This window comes from Microchirus variegatus (assembly GCF_963457635.1).
Source record: "Microchirus variegatus genome assembly, chromosome: 3".
NCBI lineage: Eukaryota > Metazoa > Chordata > Actinopteri > Pleuronectiformes > Soleidae > Microchirus > Microchirus variegatus.
In genome coordinates, this window is record NC_139804.1 from 30,321,867 (window position 1) to 30,347,122 (window position 25,256).

Sequence of the window (25,256 nt, forward strand, 5' to 3'; positions counted from 1 at the left end):
TTTGTTCATTTTGATAGATTATTTATTAAAAAAAAAAAAAAAAAAACTTCTCTGGTGTTTTTCCCTCCTTCAACTGCACACATGCTTTGTGTGGGGACATTTTTTCTTGTGGGGACATTATGCCCGGTCTCGAACATGGTCCCCACAATTTGATAAAGACATTTAGATGTGTGTGTGCGCTCTTGTCTTTCTATGCTTGTGTGGACCACCCGTGGCAAAACACATTTTTTCTTGTGGGGACATTATTAGTTTTTTCCATCGCAGTATGGACCAACACGGTTTTATAGGGTTAGGCACCTAGTTGTGATGGTTAAGGCTGGGGTAAGGAGCGAGGGAATGCATCATGTCTATGAGGTTCCTCACAGAACTAGAAACAGCTTAAGTGCTGATGATGGACACTGGGAGTCATATAGAAGTTGATAATAGACAAAACTTAAAAAAAAAAAAAAAAGCATAATAAAAAATAATCATACTAAAAACTTAGCTAACAATCTCTTCATAATTAAGATAATCATAGGCGTAGACTATTATAAAGGCTTCTCCAATAGAAAGAGACACATTCAAATGATGTATATCATATTGCATTCTATCTATCTATCTATCTATCTATCTATCTATCTATCTATCTATCTATCTATCTATCTATCTATCTATCTATCTATCTATCTATCTATCTATCTATCTATCTATCTATCTATCTATCTATCTATCTATCTGTCATACAAGTGAGTAAAGGAGGAATCTCTTATTTTCCTGAAACAACAGAAACTTCATTAAAATTTTTGCACTTAAGTGACATTGAGTTGCATTTCCAGAAACCACTTCAATTGTGGTGTTGATGTGGATGTTTATTCTCCGTTATAGTGGCTGCTTCCACCTGCACTGACCAGTGGAAGCCGTTTTTTGTTTTGTTTTCCTCAGAGTGCTTGTGCGTGGACTGGGCCTCCTCCTGTGTAAACCACTTGTGAACTCTAGGCAGGACTCCAACACTCTCAAGCGGACATCCAATTACCGTCCCCTCTTGTCCACCCCCCCCCGTCCTCTTACGCTGCGTCATTCATTATGTTTAGGTGGATATCCATCTCCAATAAACTGTTGTCCCGTGGTGCTCACTCCAGACCTCTCCAGGCATCTCCAACCATCCCTCTATCACACGCCTGATTACACTGAAGACGTGAGAGTGACCGGGACTAAACAAACAAGAAGAATAGCGACACAGATCTGCCTAATGGTCACCATTTAACTCTATTCATACGCTCTCCATTATGTCCGTATGGTCTTTGAGGACTGGATTATAGGAAGCCTCAGTGACAAAGGTCAGAGGGCTGAGCAGACACTCCCACACCTCCATGACCTGCTCTGATCCCACGACCCCGGCACCAGCAGCCCCCCGGCCCTTCTCCCTCTCCCTGCAGGTTAACCAGCTTTGTCCAAGCCCATTTTCTGCTGCATCGCTCACACTCACCAGCAGACTGAAAGGATCAGGAGATGACGAAAGGGAAATGACAACCTTAACTATGAAAGAAGACTTTCTTAGACTTGTCCTTATTAAGCATGTTTTCATTTCCTTTGTCAAATGTTTATCTATTTTACGACCTAGATGTATACGATCACCACTACTGAGACTAAAGTTGTTGTTTTTTTTAAATCCATGTTCAGCTACTTGGTTTCTAGACACACATGAGATTTATCACACACTCTAAAGACGATAACAGCAAACAAAGAAGCAAGGATCGCCTTCTCTTTATGTGTTAGGTCAGGGGTCTGTAGCCACATGTGGCCCTTTAGCCCCTTTAACAAACAAAACAATGTTTATTTTATTTTCATTTTTTTTGTGTGTTTTAATATTCTGTTTGTCACATCCAATGTCTATGTCAAATAAACATCGAAAAAATATGCCATTCCTGACACTGAAGTAATGAAGTAATGTGTACATGAAGAAATACTTTGAATTTCATTACTTTGCCACAAACAATAGAAGGACAAGGTTGATATAATTCTGTGTTTAATTTTGGCAACAAACAGCAATTAAATTTTCTTTTTGTAATTCTCAAATGCAACAATAATTGTATATATATATATATATATATATATATATATATATATATATATATATATATATATATATACATATACATATATACAATATATTTTATATCAGTACACTCTTAGAAATAAGGGTTCCAAAAGTGTCCTTCTACAAGGGCTGAGGTTCTACCTGGAACCATTTGCTTCAAGGGTTCTTGGTAACACTAATGGTTCCAGTAAGAACCATTTTGATCTAGAGAACCCTTTAAAACCATGCCGATAATAGTATTAAAAGGGTTCTTGGTGGAACCCTCCAAAAGGGCCAAAAAGGGTTCTCCTATGAGGACAAGCCGAGGAAACTTATATGGTTCTACTTAGCACTTTTATTTATTTTATAGTGTATAAAAAAAACGTTTTATCTTAATTTTAATGCTCATTAATGGGTTTTGTGGCTCCATTTAATTTAATTTGAGTGGAGAGGGAAAAAAAAAGTCTCTTTATATACTAAAGGTTGCAGACCCTGCTCTTCAGTGTGAAGTACATTTCACTGATGATAACTAACTGTTATATGTTCCTATATGTTCATCATACGCTATAAACAGCTGTTCCAGCACAAACAAAGTGAGTGGAAAAAAAACGAATAAAGAATTGAGAAAATTAGACGGATAACGAGTTTAAACGGTGACAGTTTGATGGGTGTTGATGCTCTGGGCAGCCTCCAACCGTCTCTGTGAGGCTGAAGTTCACTTTCCCTCAGGCCTGAAGGAAACACACACATGAAAGCATTTTCACCTGTCACTGGACTGGACTCCACCTTCTAACCTTACTCTGCATACTATTCAAGCAGCACCTCTGACCTCAACACCGTCTGTGTGTGCGCGTGTGTTCTTGTATGGGTATATTTGTGAGGACCAAAAAACACATATGTTTTGTGTAAGTGAGGACATTTTGGCTGGTCCTCATGTTCTGTAACTCTTTAAAAAGGCTTTTTAAGGGGTTTAGGTTAGGCTTAAGGTAAGGGTCAGGTTAAGGACATTATGTCTATGAGTGTCCACACTACACATGGTGTGCAAACGTGTGTGTGTAATTAGCTGAGCAACTGAATAACTGGGTGTGTTTGTGTCAAATTCTCAAGGAGGGGGACCAGGTGCAGTAAGAATGGAGTGTGTGTGTGTGTGTGTGTGTGTGTGTGTGTGTGTGTGTGTAAGAGACATTTGACAGTTTGACGGGATGATTAAATGGACAGGTGCATGTTTGCCTCATCTGTTTGTTTCGTTGTCTTATCTTTATTGTTTTTATTGTGATTGATAGCGTTGCATTTGATCGATATTGCACCGTGTTGAAATGAATCATATCATAATAGATCTCATTAATTTCACCGTTATTAACTGCAACATATATTATATTGTCTCATGTTCTATTGTAAATATTGGATGGTGTCAAACGTGTATCCAAAATAGCATGAAATCTCATGTATAACTTATCAAGTAGTTTTTAAAATGTGTGATTTTTCTTTTATTTAAGTCTGTACTGTACTTTGCTACATTTTAAATCACATAATTTACTGAGTAAAAAAACTGTTGGCCTGAATTGAAAAAAAAAAAGATTAAATAAATTTAATGCATCACAAACTGGCAGTGAATGTTGAAGACAAGTGCATGATGAGGACAGGTGAATATTGAAGACAGGTGAATGATGAAGACAAGTGAATGTTGAAGACAGGTGAACAATGAGGACAGGTGAATGTTGAAGACAAGTGAATGATGAGGACAGGTGAATGTTGAAGTCAAGTGAATGATGAGGATAGGTGAATGTTGAAGACAAGTGAAAGATGAAGACGTGAATGATAAGGACAGGTGAATGATAAGGACAGGTGAATATTGGATACAGGTGAATGGTGAAGACAGGTGCATGTTGAAGACAAGTGAATGATGAGGACAGGTGAATGATGAGGACAGGTGAATATTGGAGACAGGTGAATGTTGAAGACAGGTGCATGTTGAAGACAAGTGAATGATGAGGACAGGTGAACAATGAGGACAGGTGAATGTTGAAGACAAGTGAATGATGAGGACAGTTGAACGATGAGGACAGGTGAATGTTGAAGACAAGTGAATGATGAGGACAGGTGAACAATGAGGACAGGTGAATGTTGAAGACAGGTGAATGTTGAAGACAGGTGCATGTTGAAGACAAGTGAATGACGAGGACAGGTGAACGATGAGGACAGGTGAATGATGTGGACAGGTGAATGATGTGGACAGGTGAACGATGAGGACAGGTGAATGATGTGGACAGGTGCATGTTGAAGACAAGTGAAAGATGAGGACAGGTGAACGATGAGGACAGGTGAATGATGTGGACAGGTGAATGATGTGGACAGGTGAATGATGAGGACAGGTGAATTGGCATTAATTAAGGTCCCTGAGTGAGTGAGAATGTTAAATCATCTGTGACCTTTGACCCCATGTTGACTGACACATTATGTGTTTAGATGTTTTATTTTGTCAGCACTTTAATTTCTAAAGGTTTGCCTTTTATTAAAAACAATTCATGTGGGATTTGTGTCCCCAACCTCGTCTACAATTTCCCCATCTGAACTTCTTTATATTTAGGCGTAAAAGTCAGAGTTCCAGTTCTTGATTTGTTTAAAATCTGTCCAGATCTCTTATAACAGCAGTGAATATATGTGTGTTTTTTCCTCATTGGGTATAAATACATGTTTATCTTTTCAATCTTTAAAACCACTCCCTCAGCTGATCTCTGGGATGAGAGTGAGCTCATGACCTTCTGTCAAGAAAGATCCTTATTTAGATTTTATTTTCACCAACACTCTCTGACGATGTTACACACACTGTGTCCTGCTGTGAATCTTTTTGTGTGTGTGTTTTCAATCAACCAGCTTCCATTCTCACCTGAGCTCGATGCCTTGTTCCGACACAAGAGAAGCACTTGATTGACGGACGGCTGCCTGGGACCATGCAGCCTCTCACCCGTCCTCCCACACTCTCACTGTTAGGGGCTGGGAGGGTGAGGAAGGGGAGTGTGTGTAATTCCAGGGTTCAGGTTTCACTGTGCGGTTGTTGCGGGAGGAGGGATGGGTGAGAGAAGGTGGGGATTGTGGGAACTGTGCGAGGATAAAGAGCAGAGAGGGAGTCCTGCGGTTTGTCTGATTGCTCCCAAAAGCATCTTTCCTTTTCTTGTTATCCCTGCCTCAGTCGGCCCTGCTCGTGATTTACTCCTCCACCCTCAACGATTCTGATTAGGACCAGGACAGCAGAACAGGGACTGCGGAAACTGCGGAGATGATTGGAGGCCTCAGCCTGTATAACATGAAAAATTTAATTAATAACAAGCGGTTAATTGGCTTTCTAACACAACCGTTTTCATACGTCTGTGAGAGGCGCTCATTGCTACAGGCCTGTCTTACAGGAAAGCAAACACACAGCAACTCAATTCCCTTTGTTGTGAGCATTTTAGGAGCTAATTATCATAAACTTTGATCTGGATTTATGACTGCACTGCTGCTACTGCTGCTACTACTAGACAACTACACTCGGTGTTCATAATTAGCCACGAGTCGACAGCGTTGTCAGTTGAAACATCCAGGTGAATGGTCATTTAGTAACAACTGATCCTATGACTTAGACCCAGTCTTTGGGTCATTAAACACTCCACGTGCATGTATCTTGTACTCACTGAGCAGTATGTAGCACTTTAACACCGACCTCATACTTTGACACAATCTTGAATAGTTTGAGCATCTTTACACAGCAAAATTATGAATTGCATCATCCCTGCAAACTATCCACCATGGTGTACCCTGTGGTACTGTTCTAGGTCCCACTAGGTTTGCTTTGCTAACACTTTTCCGTCAACATAACTCATTGTGAAGGTTTATTCTTTCAAAAATTATGCTATATGGCTTTAAATTACATTAGGAGTTGAAGTAGGGATAATTATTACAATTGGGGTCAGATGCAAAATCATGTATCTGTTCTCGATTTGATGTCCTTGCTTTCATTGTTTATCTCGTATATATGCAGTCTTACTGAACTGTTGCCTGGATTTTCCTTTTTCCAAAGTAAATTATATTTAAAGATTTAACGATATACAAAATTGAGGGTAATTAATTGATTTGGCGGTTTAGTTACTATTAGGGAGTTCATATTGCATACATTGCATGACACGTGCACGTTTGAAACTGATATACGAGTTAGGGGGGGTATTGAATGTAAGATTCAGTACAAGTGTGTGCGACTACCCCTGCTGTGTGACGTCTTCTGTTCCTCTCCCGTCTCTGTAGGCTCTCTAGCTTTGCGTGATACTCAAACCCGTCTGTAGGTGTGACTGTTGTTTGTCTGTACGTTGGCCCTGTGGCGACAGAGCTGTTCAGAGAGTAATCTGGGACGAGCTCCAGCTTACTCTGTGACCTCTCTAAGGATAAGCAGTATAGATAATGGATGCACGATCGTGTTTTTCTGTTGTTGTTGTTTTTTTTATTTAGCACATATCGGTCTTGTGAATATAACTAGGTCAAATGAATATGAATCAAATAGGGGGAAAAAAATGGAAAAATGCACATCAGTGTGTCGAACAATTCTCGAGTGAATACGTACATTCAGTCCAGAGAGAAACAGGAATGGTGTAACTTGACAGTAAGATTTCATGCCTTCAACACACACTAACATATATATCTTTTGCTCTAAAGAGTGCTAAGCAGAAGTAAAAGCATTAACTGTATGCGCTTTAGTGCTGCAGTGACTTCTCTCAACTTTCACACTCACAAAAGCCTTCTTTGTGAAGCTGAGACACAACTATTAGATCTCAAAGTCCATATTACTACCGCCCAGGGGCATGCACTGGTCAGGCAACACACACACACACACACACACAATGCTGGCCTCTCCCTCCCATTGGCAGACACGATTAACTCTTCATATTGTGATTGGCTGGTTTTGGGTGTGTGATACTGGCCTGTGTGGGTGTTTAGTGAGCTGCTCACAGAGGTGTGGACTGCAGGAAGACAAAGGGCACTTGGGGACAAGAAAAAAGATATCCACTCGCTGTAGGGGCTTCTGTACTGTGTTCTGCCGTGTATCACCTTACCTTACATAATTGGGTCCATATGAGCGCCAAATGGCGCTGGCTGTGGCGCCCAACAGACACAAGCAGCCCGAGCTGGAGTTCACCAGGGAGGGAGAGAGATGTAGGATGGTACCTGTCCTCCCTCGCCGTTTTTATCTGTCTCTGTGGACAGAAACGGACAAACTGACTCATCTGGGTCCAAGGAGCTTCTGTCTTCACGTTGGTCCTCATTTTCTATAACACAATGGTAATTGGTAGGAGTGGGTGTGTGTGCATCTGGTGCAATAACCCCCCCCATCCCTCCTCTAACCCTCCACCATGCAAACCCGCGCTCTTCCTGTTCATCTACCCAGCCCCCCTCCCTGTTGAAAGCTCATTAAAAGACCTGCTGTTAATGAGCTAGAGGGATCATAGAACTTCATTTTCATTCGGGGGTGTGTGTGTGTGTGTGTGTGTGTGTGGGGGGGGGGGGGGGGGGGGGTGGAGTTAAGGCCAGGGATGCTGGTGCAGAGGTTTTTTATGTCCTTAAAATGGAGTCAGCAATTATCCCAACCCCTTGACACTCCCCGTGCACCTCTCTGTGCCTCCTAACGTGCCCACAAACAATAACCAAACTGCCCGCCCCCCCTCCTTCCCCACCATTCGTTTAGTATCCTGAGAAATCCTTGTCGCCCGTGTCCCATCACAGCTCGCTGCACCCATCCAGCAACCAGCTGGATGACTGACACACACACACACACACACACACACTCACACATATGCAACTTTATTAAAGCTGGTAACAACCCAGAGATGTAAATAAGGAGCGAGGCGTCCCTAAACCAAACATTCAAATTAAAAATTAATAACCCAGCGCTGACTGTGGTCCTCAGAGAAAGCAGGAACCACACACTGACTGAGACAACACACTGGTGAGAGAGGAGACTTAAAATAGTTTCGAAAAGGCTTTGTTCTGGGCTCCAAGAATCAGAAAGATACATAAATTAAACATGCATGGAAAAACAACCACAGGCAGTAAAAAAACAACACTGCACAACATCATCTACTGCACCTCAATTCTTTATTGAGGCTCCTCGTGACACGCTACAAAACGGTGTCAAACTTTACAAAAAAACAGCAGAGTGGTACAGCTTCACAACAGCCAGTGTTCAGTGTAAAGACAGCACGAGGGGACGTAACAGTGACAGGCAGATCATATTAATTATAACAACAACAACAACAATAATAATAATAATAAGTATAGCAACAGCAAGTATGTGAATCTATATACAAAATATTATCCCTGAATGGTTAACGTCACACTCATTCATTCCAAGCTCACAGAAGCGTTTGTTTTCCCTGACACGAAAGGCAAGTAGAAATTAGCTATGGTAAAAAATATGGTGGAAACATGTCAGTTACACTGCACTTGAAGATTTTCTCCTGTTACTTTTTCACATTTTTAAAGGTCCAGTGTGAGGGTTTATTGGCAGAAATTGAATATACCACGCACAGATATGTTTGTATAAGTGTATAATTGTTTAGAATAGACATTTTATATGTACTTTAGACAAGGGTCTTACTTAATGGAGGTCACCATCTTGCTCTGAACAGGCACATCAGCCAGGTTGGTTAGTTTTTTTGAAGCAGAGGTTCAAAATGCAGTCCACCCATATACTCAACAAAAATATAAACGCACAAACTTGAAATGGTGAACAAAAATAGAACGGCATGACATTTGCTCAGATTCTTGACACATTTGTTTATGGAATGATTTGTTTTGCTCAAAACTCAGTAGTCCAGTGTCACTCCTATTGACTACAATCTCAGATTGAGTATTTCAACTCACCAGAGTCATGGAGCATGGCAGAGTGGTGGTCAATATGTGTGACCAGTACACAGACACTCCTTATGGTCTGGTCAATAAAAGGGCACACCAAAATGTGGACTTTTGTCACTTGTCAATATGCCAAAGGTGTCACAAATCATGAAGGAGCGTGCCATTGGCATGCTAAGGGTTGGGCGTTACAGCCGTGGCAACACAACTGAATGTGCATCATTTCACAATCGACAACCTGGTGATGTCCATGCGTCGCCTGTGTAGCGCTCTGCGTGAGGCTAATGGTGGACATACACGTTATCGAAGTTTGTGAACTTGGATCATCGACCCCCATTGTGTTCTTCCTGCCATTACTCAAGGACTTTTCTCGCAAATTAAAGCCACTTCATTGATAAAGTTGTACTGCTATTTTTTGGATAGTTACTCTGTTTCGTCACATAACAATAACTACACGTTTTTCTTTATGTGTTTATATTTTTGTTGAGTGTACTTGGGAGGAGAAGGAGAACAGTAACTCTTAAACACTGGACCTTTAAGTTCCCTGTAAATCCACTGATCTGTCAGAAGCATGACACGGTGATCGTGACCAGCCGAGTCATGCTTCGAACACAAGGTCACAGGACAGAGGAATCCCAATAAAAGACCCCTTTTATTGTCTTTTGCACACACACGCACACATTCACACAACTCACTCACCACCAAGTGCTTGCACAAAACTAACCCCCCCATATGAACTCTATCCCCTCTGCTCATCTCGACCCTGTAGTTCAGCAGTGAAAAAAAAGACGTTGTCAGTAACACAGTCACCAACATGCAGCATTCATAAATAAGGAATAACTCGAACACAAGGCAAACAGAAATGGACCGTCTCAAACGCCTGCAAAGACATGCACAAGCTTCAAGCGAACCAGCATCAATGTAAACAACCAAAGAGAGAAATTACCAGCTACTAAGTACAAATATTGAATAATTACACCCGTTTCTCATATAGAATAAAATTGCAGGTTTTTGTATGCATAGAAACTATTCATGGAAAAAAAAAACACACCAGTAGGCGAGACTTTAAAGTCCCCTCATTCACATTAATCAAATTAATAATAAAAAAGAAAACGGAAAAAAAAAAATCATCCACACAACATGGTACAACATCAGAACACAACCTTGCTCGGCTTCTGTGAGCCCTGTAAACATTACGTTAAGTGACAAGTGTTGTGACAACCGAGCGCCTTTAACAGGAGGAGTGTGAGAAACTGCAGGCGGACATTGTTTGGATTCATTTCACCCGTGTGTCTGGTTTAACACATCTTTAGCCTTTAAAAGGTCGTCTGTGAAGAAAATGGCTATAGGTAGCACAATATCGTCCCCTCTCCCCTTCGACAAAATATATTAACATCGTTCTACTGCTAAGGATTTTTATTTATTTGATATAATCTGTTCTTTGCATTATTATCTCTTGGTTAATATTGGCCTGCACCTGTCCAGTGGGTCACCAGAGAGATAAATCACTCATCTTTCTGCATCCTGCACTGCAACACGGTGATCAGTTTCCTGTGTCGTTGTGGACTGTGGCAGTTCACTTCCTGTTCAACAGCTCGGGGTAATCTCCCTGTTGAATGTCATGGCCTTGTTTTTCTCTGTGGTCTGAATCAACCGTAGACACCTACGTCGAGCTCACAGTTCCGCCTACAGTGGAGAACAGAGTTGCTGCTTGTGTGCCTGAGCAGGAGAGGACGAGGCCTCCCCGCTGCTTTGTCATAAACTTCATATGACGTGACGTGAAGTTTTCTGGGGTTGTAATGAGTTATTTTGATTTGAAGGGTGAGTTAAAGTCTGCTATGCGGCTCTCATGGAGCACAAGTCAAAACTGCGCTCACTTCTGCGCTGCTCTCAGCCGGGAGGAGACTGTCCACGATGGCTGGACTCCCTCTGCTCTCCGTATATTCTGTTTGGGCCTCATGCTCCTCGCTTTTCTCCGCGTTCGTCTCCATTTCTGTCTGATCCAAACTGGCTTCGTCCTCCTCCTCCTCCACCTTCACTCCCACTGCTTCTTCGGTTTTGATGGCAGCTAAATTGTCAACCGCGCTGGTTTGTGTGTACGCTCCGACGCTGGCGTGGCTCAGGCCGTGAACTTTTTTCAGGTGTTTCTCCAGCGTGGCATAGACGGTGAATGGGACGCCGCACAGCTGGCAAAAAAAGGGAGCCTTAACTCCCTGAGCGCCGTGCGTTTTCATGTGGCGCGTTAACTTTGAACTCTGAGCGCAGGCGTAGTTGCACAGGCCGCATCGGTAGGGTCGCTCACCTGTGTGGCTGCGGCGGTGCACAGTCAGGTTGCTGCTATTTCTGAACTGTTTACCACAGAACTCACAGGCCTCGTCTTTCTTTTTCCTCCCTGCAGAGCCAGCAGCAGTCGTATTACTATTGTTTCCAGCGCCGCTAACACCACCTCCGACTACACTCCTGCGCTCATTATCCCTCTGCCACTCCTGCACGACCTCACTGACTTTGGCCGAGCTCCAGTCTTTCTCCCTCTCGATGACGTCTCTCTCGTTCTCCCACTCGCCGACTCCTCGCACTCTGTCGCCCACCTCTGGGCGTTTGGGTGTGCAATTGCCACTCGCGATGCCGCTCTCGCCGCTGCCCCCCGTCTCTCCGCTCTCCAGCGAGCCTTCAGATGGGCTGGCGCAGGGCGGGGTGAGCTGAGGCTCCGTCTGCCCCTCTGCCTCATCCTCCTTTTCTACGCCCACCTCTCTCTGGCGTTGGTACAGCCTCAGCAGCTCTCTGTCTGTTGGTCTAACCTGTGAGGTCAGCAGCATCAGGCTTGAAGCTACGGAGGGGTGTGTGAGGTCCAGGTCTAAGGGGCCCTGAGCTCCGATGTCTGCGCCGACCTTTCCCTTTCCCAGGTTTGCAGCGGGCTGCATTTGAAACCCTCTCATCCCCTGCTTTCCTACATCCTCCTCCATTGCAGTCATCTCCACCAACTCATATCCACTTCCTCCACCTCCAACCTGCCGGTGATGGCTCCTTATGTGACGGGCGAGCTGGCCACTCTGGGCGAAAGCCAGCCCACACACTCCGCAGTGATAGGGCTTCTCGCAGGCGTGTGTCCGGCGGTGGGATGACGGAGCATGCACGGACTTAAAGTCCTGGTCGCACGGCTCACAATGGAGGTCGGAGCTAGTCTGAGGAAAAGGAGAAGCTGCTGGTGGAGAAGAGGATGGAGATGGCATGACGCCTACAGGTGAGCTGCCATTGGTGTTGTTATTCCCCTCTGCGAGCTCCCTGAGCCGCACTGAAAAGTTCATCGCCTGTGTGTTCCTGGAGGAGGAGGAGGTGACGGTGTGTGCCTGACGGGAGCGACTCAGTCGAGAGGGTTGAAAGGCCGTGGCAAGAGCTTGGCTCAGGTGGCGCGGGTCCAGAGTGGCTGCGGCCGGTTTGTGCTCTTTAAAACCGTCTTCGTCTCTCGCATGTGCAGGAACCTCCGTGTCCTCTTGGTAGATGCTGAAGGAGTGCGCGTGCTGAGCGTGCTGTAGGAGCATCCACGCGGAGGGAAACATGCACTCACACTGCTGGCAGGTGAAATAGGTCGGCTCTTCTGGCACTAGAAGAAACAAAAGTGGACAAAAAGGAGAGAGTTAGCAATTTGCATTTATATACACACTGTACATATGACATCCATCAGGGGGTAAATGAACTGAAATGAAGTAAATAACATCCTGCAGATGCAAAGTGACGCTGTGTTTGTTTGAAAGCCACTAACTGCTAATGCTAATTTATGCGGGTGTGTCGTCTACTCTGATGCTAACATTACAGTGTGTGTTAATGGTTAAAATTGTGTTGCAAATAGCCACAACAAGAGACAGTGAGATATGGGGTGAGCTGAGACACAGGATAAATCAACAGAAATAAAGTTAGAAGTGAGGAGTTTACGATAGTTAAACCCAATGAGCAGAAGCGAGGAGGCCAAAAGAGAAGAAGGAGAAGAAGAAGGCCGTGTTGCAAAGTACATCTGGAGATATTTTTATATGTGAATAGCGTTTGTCTCGTTACCGAGAGTCACTCTCCAATTAAGCTGCAAATTGCTAATTAGCAGAACGTAGAAAATGAACACTTTATGCAAATCAGGCACTGACTCAGCCTGCTTGACAAATGAGGCCGTTCTGCATAAATCAAAATTGGAGAGAAGATCCTCAAATTGAGGGGGAAAACAGTCCTTTCTTTTTTTTGGAGAGGTTCAAAGCAGACTCTGGTATAAGCCTCTTTCATGTTTCCTCAAGTCAAATCCTTCTGTATTTTACTGGAGGGGGGAGGAGAGGGAAGATGAAAAAGACGGCAACTGTTTCGTTCTTTCTCCCCCCCGCCTCCCCGCTACCTCCCTCTTTCTGTCTGGAGACGAGAGGAGCTGTAGTGTTCATATCCTTTAACCTAGCCGGAGGAGAAACCCAAGAAAAGTGGAGGTACTTTGTTTTCAGAAGAAAAAAAAAAGAAATAGGGTAAAGAGCAGCAGAAGCAGAGAACGTGAGGTAGGTCAGGGCTCAGGAGATGAAGAGGAAATTAGATAAAAAAGATTAGAATGTCGTACACGGGGGCCAAGAGACACCGTGAAAATATGTCACCCCTTTGGATTGTACTTGAGACCCATCCTCCAACCCCTGTTCTCATCACCCCTCTGAATCCCCCCCAAACCTTCCAAATCTTTCCCTGAGGGGGGGTGGGGGGGTGCTTTTGTCTTGGGGTCCTGGAGTGAAACACAATACCCAGCCAGTTTCTCTCTCTCTCCACTCTCACTCCTTTTTTTTTTTTCCTAAGGATTCCCATTTGGCCCGGGGTAGCACTTGAATATTAAGCAGAAGCAATAACTACTAATTAAAAATGCAGATTGGCTGGAAGCACTAACGAGCAGCAGGCAGAACCTCTTTTCCCTTGGGAGGCAGCAGGAGGGGGGGGGGGGGGGGTGAGAAGAGAGGGCAAAGTGAAAGTGTGTTGAAGATGGGAGAAGAAATGAGGAGGGTGGAGGGGGGGTGTAACAGATGAGTGGAAAACACAAACAAGGGGAATAAATAAAAAGGGAATGAGACAGATGCACGCAGCTCTTCAGTAATCCATCCCATTCTACCCTACCCTACCCCCCCCCCCCCACTCCCTCCCCGTCTCTCGCTCTTGAATACAGAAGATAACTGCTCTTTCACTTCCAGTCATCTCGCTAGATTCAGATGCTCCGTTTAACCTCCCGCAGGACGGCAAAACAACATGTCCTACCACTCCAAATGTCCAAATTAAAAGTGATCCGAGCCACTTTAACATGCAACATTTATTTATTCAACCGAAATGAAACTTTAATCTGAACGTAATACACTTTTCTATTATTCAAAATCCGGCTCGCGCTTTGCCTCGTGCACAACGTGAAATTACTGAAACTCGTGTCCTCTCGGACTGTGAGCGAAAGAATGAAAAACTGAAGACTGAAACAGAAAAACAAGAGAGAGAGAGCGAGGTAACGGACAACAGGAAATAGTGCGCGCACTCGTCCCCCGAGCGTTACACAAAGGAAGGAACTGCTAACATGTGTGTGTGTGTGTACATGACAGAGTGTTTCAAAATGTGCAAACATGGACACGGACAACCCACTGCGAGTGTCTCAAGACGCACTGTCCATTTGCAAACAGCATGCGACATCCCATAATTCACTTAACACACACATACGGTGACCTTTTGAATACACCTGACCTGACTTTGGCAGGGAGACAACAATATGTTGTTACACCAGCAAACAAATGATCTTTAAGAGAATGCATGAATTACTGATAGAAGTACAATCCTAATGTGTGGATCAATGTAGAGAACAACCATACCAGAAAAGACAGAAACAGACAGGATGAAGATGATGCATAGGATGAAGAAGAGTATCGCAAGAGGAAGGAGGAGATTCCCAGGAGCTCAGGTGGCTCGGCCCGGGGCAGTGGGAGCTGGCAGAGGAGCGACACATGATGCAACGTCCTCCATTACGGTGCCATGACAGCGACGAGGAGCTGCTGCATGAACACGAATGCTCTCTCTGACCGTTTCATACTGCAGCAGAGGACGACTTCAAAAACACAGCAGCGAAGAGGTGTGGACCGAGCAGGACAGAAAAGAAACGCCCACCCACATCAGACTGCCACTATAAATAAGTCCCCCCAGGCTAAGTGTTTTATTCCCACTGACATAAACATCTTAAACAATAACCAATTAACAGCACTCATACTTGCACTGTACAACTTTACATTTAGCGACCGTTTGTGTATTTAACTTGTTTTATTCGAGTGTTGAGCCGACGTTAAAGACAACGTTCTGTCAGGACAGACAATAAAAGTTTCTCAGATTGCGAGTCCGAGGCTTCACACCCTGTTGTCCAGGTCACAGTGGGTGACAGAGAGGGAGAAACATGTTTACCTGGCCATTCCACCTCAGAGACTGACAGTAAGGGAGATGGGAAAGCGCTCTGGAGCTCAGGTGCTCAGCGCGGGGCCCTCGGGGACCCTCGGTGTGCTCCGAACCATCCCGACGCCTATCCTTTCCACACAATTAGCCTGTGCGTCACTAACTCATGCAGCTCTGCTAATGGCAACGGCTAGCTAATGAGCTGGACTTGGGGTTGGTGGGGGGGGGGGGGGTTGTTAAACGAAGAAGGGGGCGGTTGACAGAAAAAAAATAAAACAAAACAAAAATACAGAGTCACTAATTAGCAACCTGTCCTCTTTTACTGCTTTTTTTTTTTTCGCGTCCTACCAAGCACTCACCTGCTTTTCTGGGCTCCTCCTTCACCGTCACGTTGGACTCCTCCCCCCACGCTCTGTCCCTGGTTGCCCCTCTCCTCAGCTCAATGAAGCCTGGCCCCAGCTTGGCATTCGAGACATGCTGCTGCGCTCGGTTGGCAGGTGAGGGGGGCGTGGTGCCGGTGTTCGCCGCTTGGCTCCGGGAGCGGCAGCCGCCCTGCTTGTGTTGGATAAATGCCAGGATGTGGGAGAGAGGGAAGGCCTGGCTGCATTGACCACAGGTCAGGAGGTCGCCGCCCTCATTAGGAGCTTGGACCTGTGGAGCAGGCGGAGCGCGGCCGTCGTAGGAGCCGGTACCGTCCATGTCCATGTCAGTGGCATCTAAGGGGGAGAAAGTACAACCAGGGTCATCAACACATTACAGACGTATTATATATACATATATACATATAGCTCATTATGCAGGAATTCAGGCACTGCAGCTGCCACTGGATAAAAGAAAAACAAATCCAGAATAATGTTTTTTAATTAAGCTGCCACCATCAGCTTCCAGAGACCTTTCAGTCCCTAAACTGTGAATCTTCTCGTCTTTTCTTTGTCTCCTGTGACATGAAATTAAATCTTTATGTTTCGGACTGCTGATCAAACAAAAGAAGACACATGGACACGAGTTGTTCTCTGTCTATTCCATGCAATCAGCATTTCCCAGACTTTCCCAGAGTAAAATGAGTGCATAATACAACCTCTCTGAATTGTACTGCCATTTCTGTTATACCTATTAATATTATTATTATTATTATTATTATATAGGTAAACCAGCCTTTTTAAAGAGATATCCATTATGTCTCCATATTACCCATAAAGTGGGACTGGGGGTGTATGTTTGTGTTCTTCAGATGCAAAGAGAGCAGCAAATCCCTCTCACTTCAGCATCCTACCATCTCCCTGAACTGAATCTTCGTTTCTAGGACGTCAAATTAACAACCTGAAGTTCAGCAGAAAGTGCTGTCAGACCTAAGTGGGACAACGAGCAGGCGTGGTGATTGAAAGTGGTACTTTCAGTTGTAAGTAAAAGAGGCCAGTCTGCTGAGCCAATGCTGACCACTTCCTTTAACCTACCGCCCCACAGAGATCCGCTCGCACCGACCGAGGCTGCCGGGTGTACGCAACAGAAACCCACACAGTCCATCAACTTTTAAAAAAACGACATTGCTGACAAGTAAAAGTGACTAAATCAAATGCACAAGATTCTGAGGCTTTCACCTTTCACTCAGATGCTGCCCTATAACACCAGCCGCAGGCAGCCAGAGCAGGTTTCTCAACGGGAAGTTGATTGCAATAAAAGAGGGGGAAAAAAAAGACTGAAGGTGTTTGAGATAAGAGCAGGCCCTGTGGTGTGACTATGAGTGTGTGAGTGAGCGTGCTCACAAACATAAAGGCCGGCTCATCTGATTCAACCACCTGATATGACTTATGCAGTGTACAGATTGTCAGAGAAGTGTGTGTCAGAAACTTTTTAACAGGTCTGAGAAACTTTAAAGGTTTCCCCAGCTCAGGTTCTCTGTGGAGAGGAAGAGAAAGAAAGAAAGAAAGAAAGAAAGAAAGAAAGAAAGAAAGAAAGAAAGAAAGAAAGAAAGAAAGAAAGAAAGAAAGAGGGAGGGAGGGTCAGTCAGTCAGTCAGTAGACTTGCTCAACATGGTCATGGGCACACCTTGTTGATGCCTGCACTGGATCCACCTGCCAGGGCCGAGCTGGAGAGTAGCACATAATATACAGAGGACAGGTACAGACAGTACAGTCTGTAGTAGGATCTCGCCAGTTGTTACTCAAAAATGTCACCTTTCCTGTTTCAGTGCTGCGCTGTTTGTGCAGACTTGCAAGGCGCGGTCAGAAGCGCGCACGCGCACACGCAAACCCACGCACACACACACACACACACAGATGATTGAGTCAGGGCCTGTGGTCACACTAGACATGCACCACCGGTCTCTTATAGAGAACTGTAAAAAACAAATTGTGTGTGTGTGTGTGTGTTTTAAGTGTCTGTCTTGTTTCCTCTCCAGCATCATATATGAGCATCAACCCCTCCACTCACTCTCTCACACACACACCCTTCTATTTCAGTGTTAAGATCATTAAATTGGTCCCCAAAATAAAACAACAACAACAACAACAACAACAACAACAACAAGAGAAGCCACTCAAGAGAGAGCAAACCTCTTCTTGTACCAATACACACAAGTGCATCACTATCAGGTTGTTAATCCAGATTAAAGGCAATAGTGCTCAAATTTAAAATCAATAAGAGTGACCATGATTATATGATTTCTTTTCAATTTCTAATGCACAACTGACGGCTCAACTTACAACTGTTAGACAGTTTCACAATAAAAAAAAAAAGTAAAAATCATAATAAGGAGGAGGATGGATTCACTTCATTCTGGGCTTTAAACACATGATGTGTCAAAAAACAACAACAACAACAACAACAACGACAAAACCCCAGCAAATAAAAGTGTCCTGTAGAAGACAAGAGAGAAACAAACTTGATCATCGTCTAACTAACACAGGGAACATTAATCATCGTGTTCGGACCTGTAGCCTCTGAAAACAGCGTGCCAGTAAACCGGTCTGTCCTCTATGAACGCCACTGCAGCCAAAGGGCACATCAGGATAAACACGACAGAATATTTATGATCCCTTATCTAAATATTTGCCACCAAATGTGCGCGTGATGGATTAAACTACGTCCATCCCTGTATTTCGGTTCGATTAAACACAAAGCAGCGAGCAGCAGCTTAAGTCAAAAACAATTAACAAGGCTTATAAAATGTAGTTATTGGTTTAATTATAGGAGATGGGTGATTCATTCTAACCATGTTTGTGGATTACTTGGTTTAATCCAAGAAAATTTAAAAAAAGAAAACATGATATTCAGTGTCCACACACACACACACACACTCACAGTGCTGCTCTCTTACCTTGAAACGCACTCAGGTGCTGCGGTCTGCTCCCAACTTTGCGCCTGGACATCGTGTCGTGCGCTGCGCTACCTTACCCCCGGGTCTAAATGCGAGAGATTACAAACGCTCCCCGGAGCGGAACACCCGTCCGGCCGCTGTGCTCCTCCGATAAACTACCCGAAACCAGAGCGAAGAAGACGGACACGGACGCCGGCAGTTGAGTGACCCCGCTTCTCCTCCCTGTGCCTGCTGGACTCAAAGTGAGCGGTGAAGGCGGCGTTCAAGTTCACACTTCTTTCCCCCCGCAGCGAGCGGAGGGCAGGGAGGGGGCATGGGCGAAATGTAAGCACCGCCCGCCCCCAACCGACCCTGACCCCGCCCTCCTCAACTAACACGCTCGTTATCACTTTTTTTTTTTTTTAACCCTCTCTCTCTTTTAACTGTCCGTTTCGATGACGGTTACGTCACCAACGTTGGACATAAAACATATTTTAGTTCCTCCTCAGGCGGCTCCGAGGAACTAAGCCGCTGACTTTGTCACAGGTGTACACAAAACACACCGGAAACTGAGATAACTCATTTCTCTTTTTTCCCCCTCCACAGAGACCCAGCTGTGACTGAGTGAGACGCAACCGTTTAAATACACACAGAAACGCCACAAAACTCTCTCGAGTCCAACTGACGGAAAAGCCACAGTGAAGCATGTCCAGCTGCAGCGCTGGGATCTGTCGCCACCTAGCGACACAGATAAGCAATTGCAGCCAATGCCTCAGATATCACAATATACAAGTTTTAGTTTTTACTTAGTTTGACTTTGTTTTTCAAATCACTTAGTTTTAATTCGTTTTTAGAGCGAGTTCCCTAGTTTTTAATTTTGTAAATGCATTGTTTTAGTTTAGTTTTTTTTGTAATATGGAGTATTTGCCATGTGCAAGATTCAAAAAGATTCACATAGATGAACCAACTCAACCCAATTAACTACCTAAATGTTAACCACATATTTAACAAAAACAAATTAAAAACACATTACACATTATGAATGAATTAAAGCGAGGTCTCAAATACCCAAAGGGATTATGTAAGAAGTTAATTTACAAAGTCGAAAACTAAGCACATTTTTGCTACAATTTTAGTTAGTTTACACAAATCAGTTTCAGTTATCTCGTTTTTATTTTTGTTTCCGTTAATGAAAATGTTTTTTCAACTTCAGTATTTGTTATTTCATTAGTTTTTGTTAACTATAATAACCTTGGTCCTAGAGCAGCATTATTCAAAAAGATTTCTAGGGCTGAATGTCATGGACCAAGGAAGATATTAAAGTTCGATTGTGCTCCAGACTTTAGATTTTTTTTAGTTACCTACATTTTCATTATCTCTCCTAAAACATATCAATATTGCTTTGAAAACAGATTGAGATCTGAATGAAATTGGTCTAATTTTTGTAAATCAATGGTTGGATGTAGCTTCAAAAAAGTTGAGATAATTTAATCAAAGTTACATGAGGTGTATGGGTGTTTGTGTATAACCTGTAAACAGACTACATGTCAGATGAAAACGACAACAAATACTAGCAAATAAATTCAAAAATGGTTTTATTTGCTGTATTTAACATTCCACATGACTGAGGGCAAAAAAAGATGTTATTTGCTGTTCACCAGTGAGCACAGGGCAGAATAGAAAAGGAGCAATTGATTCCATAAATGCATAAACTTTTGACTTTTCATTAACATTTCTAACGGATGTGTATAAATATCCTGTACACCAGTTCACGAGGCATGTTTAAAACAATCCTTATTGTGTGTTCTTTCTTCAGCGGAAAACTAAAATATGGGAGAACGATGCAGCACGAGGAAGGTGATGCACAGTGATATTTAAGGTATTGCTTCGTATTGTATACTTTGAAGAAAAGCAAGTGTGTGTGTGTGTGTGTGTAGATAAGTCTGCAGCGAAGGAGTTCAGGTAGAAAAGAAAAAAAAAAAGATAATGCAGAAGAGAAGAAACTCATTTTAATGAGACGATCTTTACATGATGAAGTGAAACTGAAGATCAAAATCAGCTCGGCTTAGCCAATCAGCTGTGTGTCATTAATGAAACTAAGAGGTTAAAACAAAGTTATCAGAGAACATCTTCTGTTCTCATCTTCTCCCAATAGCTTTTCCCCCCCTAATTAGACGCTATGTGTGTGTGTCACATGGTAATGCACTGTAGAACGATATTTTACACCTGTTTGCTCAGTATCTGTAGTGAGGACTCCGTGATCTGGACCGTGACCTCCTGGAAAAACGACAGAGGAGAAGATACACTTTAGTGTAAAAAGCAAATAAACTGACGTACAACATAAACTACAGTAATGGAAAGGGTCATCATCTGCTCGTCATTTGACGGCCACATATTAATACAGCTTAAGAAGTCGGGGATGTAGTTGTGATAAAATTGAGCATTTGTCAAAAATCACACATGCGAAGTCTGTTTATATTATTACAGCTGTTATACGCCTACAAATAAACACACACTACATCTGCTTTTTAGAGCTGAAACAATTAATCGATTACTAAATTAATCGACAACTATTTTGATAATCGGTTTGAAGATTATTCATTATTAAAACAAGATTTCCGATCGTTTCCACTTCTTAAATGTGAACATTTTCTTTGTTTCTTTGCTCCACATAAAAAAGAAATCATTCAAACTGAATCATTTTGGTTTGTGGACAAAACAAGACATTCGAGAACATCGTCATTTCCAGGTTTGACAAACACTGATCGACGTTTTTTAACATTTTCTGACATTTTATGGACCAAACGAATAATCCAGAAAATAATCGACAGATTAATCGACAACAAAAATAATTGTTAGTTGCAGCTCTACTGCTTTTACCTTCATTAGAATGCTGTGTAAACCTGCTAAACAAGCGACAACTAGCTTAACACAAACATGATAACAACATGCACTGTATGTCATGACCAAGACATTCATAGTTTTGTTATACTGAGATGATCCCAGTCAATTATCCCATCTCAGCATAACTGGTTTTTAAGATGGAGCTGAACCTAAGATGGAATCACTTCATAATAATAAAAAGTACATCTATTTATTACTGTTTAAACTGGTATACCTCACAATAGAATTATTATTATTATTATTATAGAATTATTTTGTTTTGCTTCATATTGATATATATTATTTTGTTCCAACGTTCTTTGCTTTGAGATGATGTTTGTGCATGAATGTGGAAAGAACTCCTTGAACTCACATACCTTCTATAGGAGCTGTGTTCTCGGCCTGAGGGACAGACGACAAAGAGACCGTGATCAAAAACAGCGGCAGAGCATTTTAAAGTCTATTAAACTGTCAGAGCAGGAACAGATGCCAGCTTATGAGACAAGGAAGTAATTTAGTGACTTTAGCGCGAGAGCATGAAGCACACAATGGTACACACAATGGTACACACAATGTTGTGATGAGAAAACAAAGCAATTCACCATATTTGGAAGGAGACGGTGAGTGGCTCTGTCTGCCGTACTGTCTTTCCCATTCATCTCTCTCTTTCTCACGGCGCTCGCGCTCCCTAAACACAACCACTGGTTAAGACTTCTGCAAATAACACACCAACACCTAACAGTGTACTAAACATAAGGGAGGAGGGGGGGGCTTACTTCATGCGTATTTTGCGTGCCATGGCTCGTAATTCTCCTTCTCGCTCCTGTAAAACATAAACATCAATGAAGAAGTGAAGCGAATAAAAGTAGTCGATACCCAAGAGACAAAAACACTTACCTGTCTTTTGTTTTCCTGCTGCTGGTTCTTCGCCTGAGCTGCTCTTTTATCCGCCTTGGCTGCAGCAAAGAGAAAAAAAAGTTATTTTAACAGACATTATTTGTACACAAAAGCACACTCACTCACTCAGTCCTGTTGCACTTACACTGCTTGTTGAGCGCCTTCTGCATTCGTAGCTTCAGTCGCTCCTGTGGGGTTATCTTGGGCTGCAGGTGATAAGAGTTGTTTTAATGCACCTTTTCACGGCCTGATTAAAGAGCGTGTGCGTGTTGAGTGTGTGTACAAGGGTAAGATCAAAAGGTGCCATATTGTTATACAACTTTTAATAACATCACCTTGAGGCACAGTTGCTGGTGGAGGGGGGGGGAAAGTCCAAGTTAAACTCATTACATGTGATGTTTGCTAAGTAAACTGTGGGTGTGAGTGCGTGTGGAGGCACAATGCTGCTATAGGACAGTTTAGAACATATATGGACACCGTTGGAGACATAGAAAAGGACAAGGATGCCTGAAGAGGGAGAGACTGTTGGGAAATTAAAACAGAGCTGGTGGCATTTTGAATCCAACACACCCATGACTGCTGTTAGAACCCGGACAGGCAAGAAAAACTGCAGGTCAAAAACACTGCAGGCAAATTTAATAGAAGCAGATTCTAACTTTAACTCTGTTTGTCTTTCCTTCTCTTCTTACACAGAGATGATAAACCAGTTTAGGTGAATGGTTCATAAAATTACAGACAACAGATTCAACTGTTATTCAACGTTAAGAGAAACGCTTTCACATTTTCCTTATGCTTATAAAGATGACAACAGATAGCCCTCCCTCACTGCTTTTGTGTACACTGTATGCTCACTGGGGTCATGTGTGAACTTCCAAGCATCAGAACAGAAAGACACTGTGGACAGATTCTAATTATTACCCCCCATAATCGTCAGCCAAAATGACCAACCAGACCCTTTGCTCATTGGACTATTGACCACTGTTTAAAGTGTCAGAGAAATGACGCTGCCTTGTTTCCCTTCCAGCCAGGTAGCCAGACGCAAACCGTTGAGGTCAATCATTTTACAACCGTTTGACTAATGAGTGAACCACACAAGTACTTGTCAGTGAGACAGACACTCAAAACAGCACTTGAGTGAGTGTAGATAAAGACAGATAATGTCTAAAGTAATCATGAGTTAAGACAAGAAACAAAAGAAACATCTGAAGTTAATTAGCGACAGTGTCCGTTTGTCAAATTTAAAAGGCTGGATTATAATGCCAATAAAACAGTTCAGAGCCAAGCCCTCATTTCCAGTATCTACAAGAAGCTAGCCAACTAAAACACAAGCATTATCTAGCTCTCCTCAAGACATGGAAGAATATTTTTCAACATCTTCAAACTGCATGTTCTCTCAAGATGACCTAGGGCTGTTTGGAGCACGCAAATCTCATTTTACATAAAAGACGAATGAAAGAGCATCTTTGAATGATCAGACTACAAAAATTCTGCACCCACATGAGCTGCATCATGTCAATAACCTCACAGGGTCTTTACATGTTTTGTTGATTGAGTCATTTTCTGGTGGGAAGTTGGTCATTTTTAATGATGCGTTCACTGTCCACTTTTGAGTTGGTGGTGGGTGTGGGTGGGGGGAGACAAAACAAAAATCTTATATTTTTTTTCTCTGTGGGCAACAAGGGCTTCTACATCCCAGTCTGGAGGACAACCATGTCAGCCTGTCAGGGATGAGGGAGGCGTAGGCTTTAGCAAGAAACCCAGCTAGATCAAATTCTTACTGACTTTGGCAGCTCCCGTCTCTTTACCACCCGGAGTATCAGGCCTGGAGAGGGGAGAGAAAGATAAAAAAGATAATTTTGTGCAGCGACGAAGACAACTTTACTTATACGCACACATCACCTTCCTAACTAGGGCTGAATGATTTTGAATAAATACCTAAAAGCAATAATGCAATATGAATCGTGATATCACAGGGAACGGACATTTTTACATCATTATTCTCATTATTTTAATTTGAAACACATTTAATATGATTTCTTATATATATTTTTTTCCGACATTCACACTGAGGTGCTGTCTCCGCCGTTTTTTCACAATTTAATCATTTCTTCGTATCACGCTCGATGTGTATGGGAGGGTGTGTCGTAATTGGAAAATGGATTAACCACACATACAAGAATATGTACCTAAGGCAAAGGCCTTCTAAGGGAGGTCACCCTTTTGCACAACTATGTTTCTACAGCAGCACAAACGGACTTGAAGCAGGAGCTTCATTTACTATGAAAACAAAGACAAACAGATGTACCTCCATAAACCTGACGCCTTAACAAGAAGAAAGGGTGAGTGCAGGAACTACATTGTCTCTCCATGTTCATTATCTTACGAACCTTACATTTTAATCATCAGGGCAAGAGTCACCACATCTGTATGTTTAATTATGTTATATGCATAATACACTAGATCTGTCCAGGGTGTACCCCACCTTTTGCCCTATGTCAGCTGAGATTAGCACCAGTGCCTCCCCACAACCCTCATGTGGAGGGTAAAGTCGTAGAAGATGATTGAGTGAGTAATACTACTCAATTTTATTCATAATATATACAAGATGATTCTTCTACACCTCTAAATGAGATTGTGAAAAGATGTATGCCTCTTGGCAATGACTTTGATATAAACTTACTTTCTTAGTTTGTCACATATGGAGGTGGCACCAGAGGGCTGGGCCCCTCTGTGCGAAGGGGAAAGACGGTGGTTCAGTCGGCCGGGGGACTGAGAAAGGCTGGGGCTGCGGCTCGGGCTGTGGCTGTTGCTGCGACTACGACTACGGCT

The 25,256-nt window shown here is 43.1% G+C and overlaps 2 protein-coding genes across 2 annotated transcripts in view; both read right to left on the reverse strand.

Moving 5' to 3' along the window:
* Positions 1 to 1,109: 1,109 nt before the first annotated feature.
* znf296 (zinc finger protein 296) lies at positions 1,110 to 18,720 on the reverse strand (the record flags this gene model as incomplete). Its single annotated transcript, XM_083886958.1, has 6 exons — positions 1,110 to 1,166; positions 1,256 to 1,472; positions 5,022 to 5,155; positions 10,810 to 12,533; positions 15,712 to 16,068; positions 18,669 to 18,720. 6 exons carry the CDS (start codon positions 18,718 to 18,720, stop codon positions 1,110 to 1,112), a joined length of 2,541 nt encoding a protein of 846 aa, XP_083743084.1.
* Positions 18,721 to 20,245: 1,525 nt separating this feature from the next.
* The window catches only part of clasrp (CLK4-associating serine/arginine rich protein), an 11,085-nt gene continuing 6,074 nt past the window's right edge, over positions 20,246 to 25,256 (reverse strand). Inside the window, exons 14-21 of the mRNA XM_083886780.1 lie at positions 25,108 to 25,256; positions 24,210 to 24,249; positions 22,573 to 22,633; positions 22,428 to 22,486; positions 22,307 to 22,353; positions 22,133 to 22,218; positions 21,908 to 21,932; positions 20,246 to 20,924 (exon numbers count right to left, since the gene is read on the reverse strand). The exon at positions 25,108 to 25,256 is cut by the window's right edge and continues 82 nt beyond it. Of these exons, the coding sequence (XP_083742906.1) occupies positions 20,882 to 20,924; positions 21,908 to 21,932; positions 22,133 to 22,218; positions 22,307 to 22,353; positions 22,428 to 22,486; positions 22,573 to 22,633; positions 24,210 to 24,249; positions 25,108 to 25,256 (510 nt within the window). The 3' untranslated portion in view covers positions 20,246 to 20,881. The remainder of the gene's footprint in view (positions 20,925 to 21,907; positions 21,933 to 22,132; positions 22,219 to 22,306; positions 22,354 to 22,427; positions 22,487 to 22,572; positions 22,634 to 24,209; positions 24,250 to 25,107) is intronic.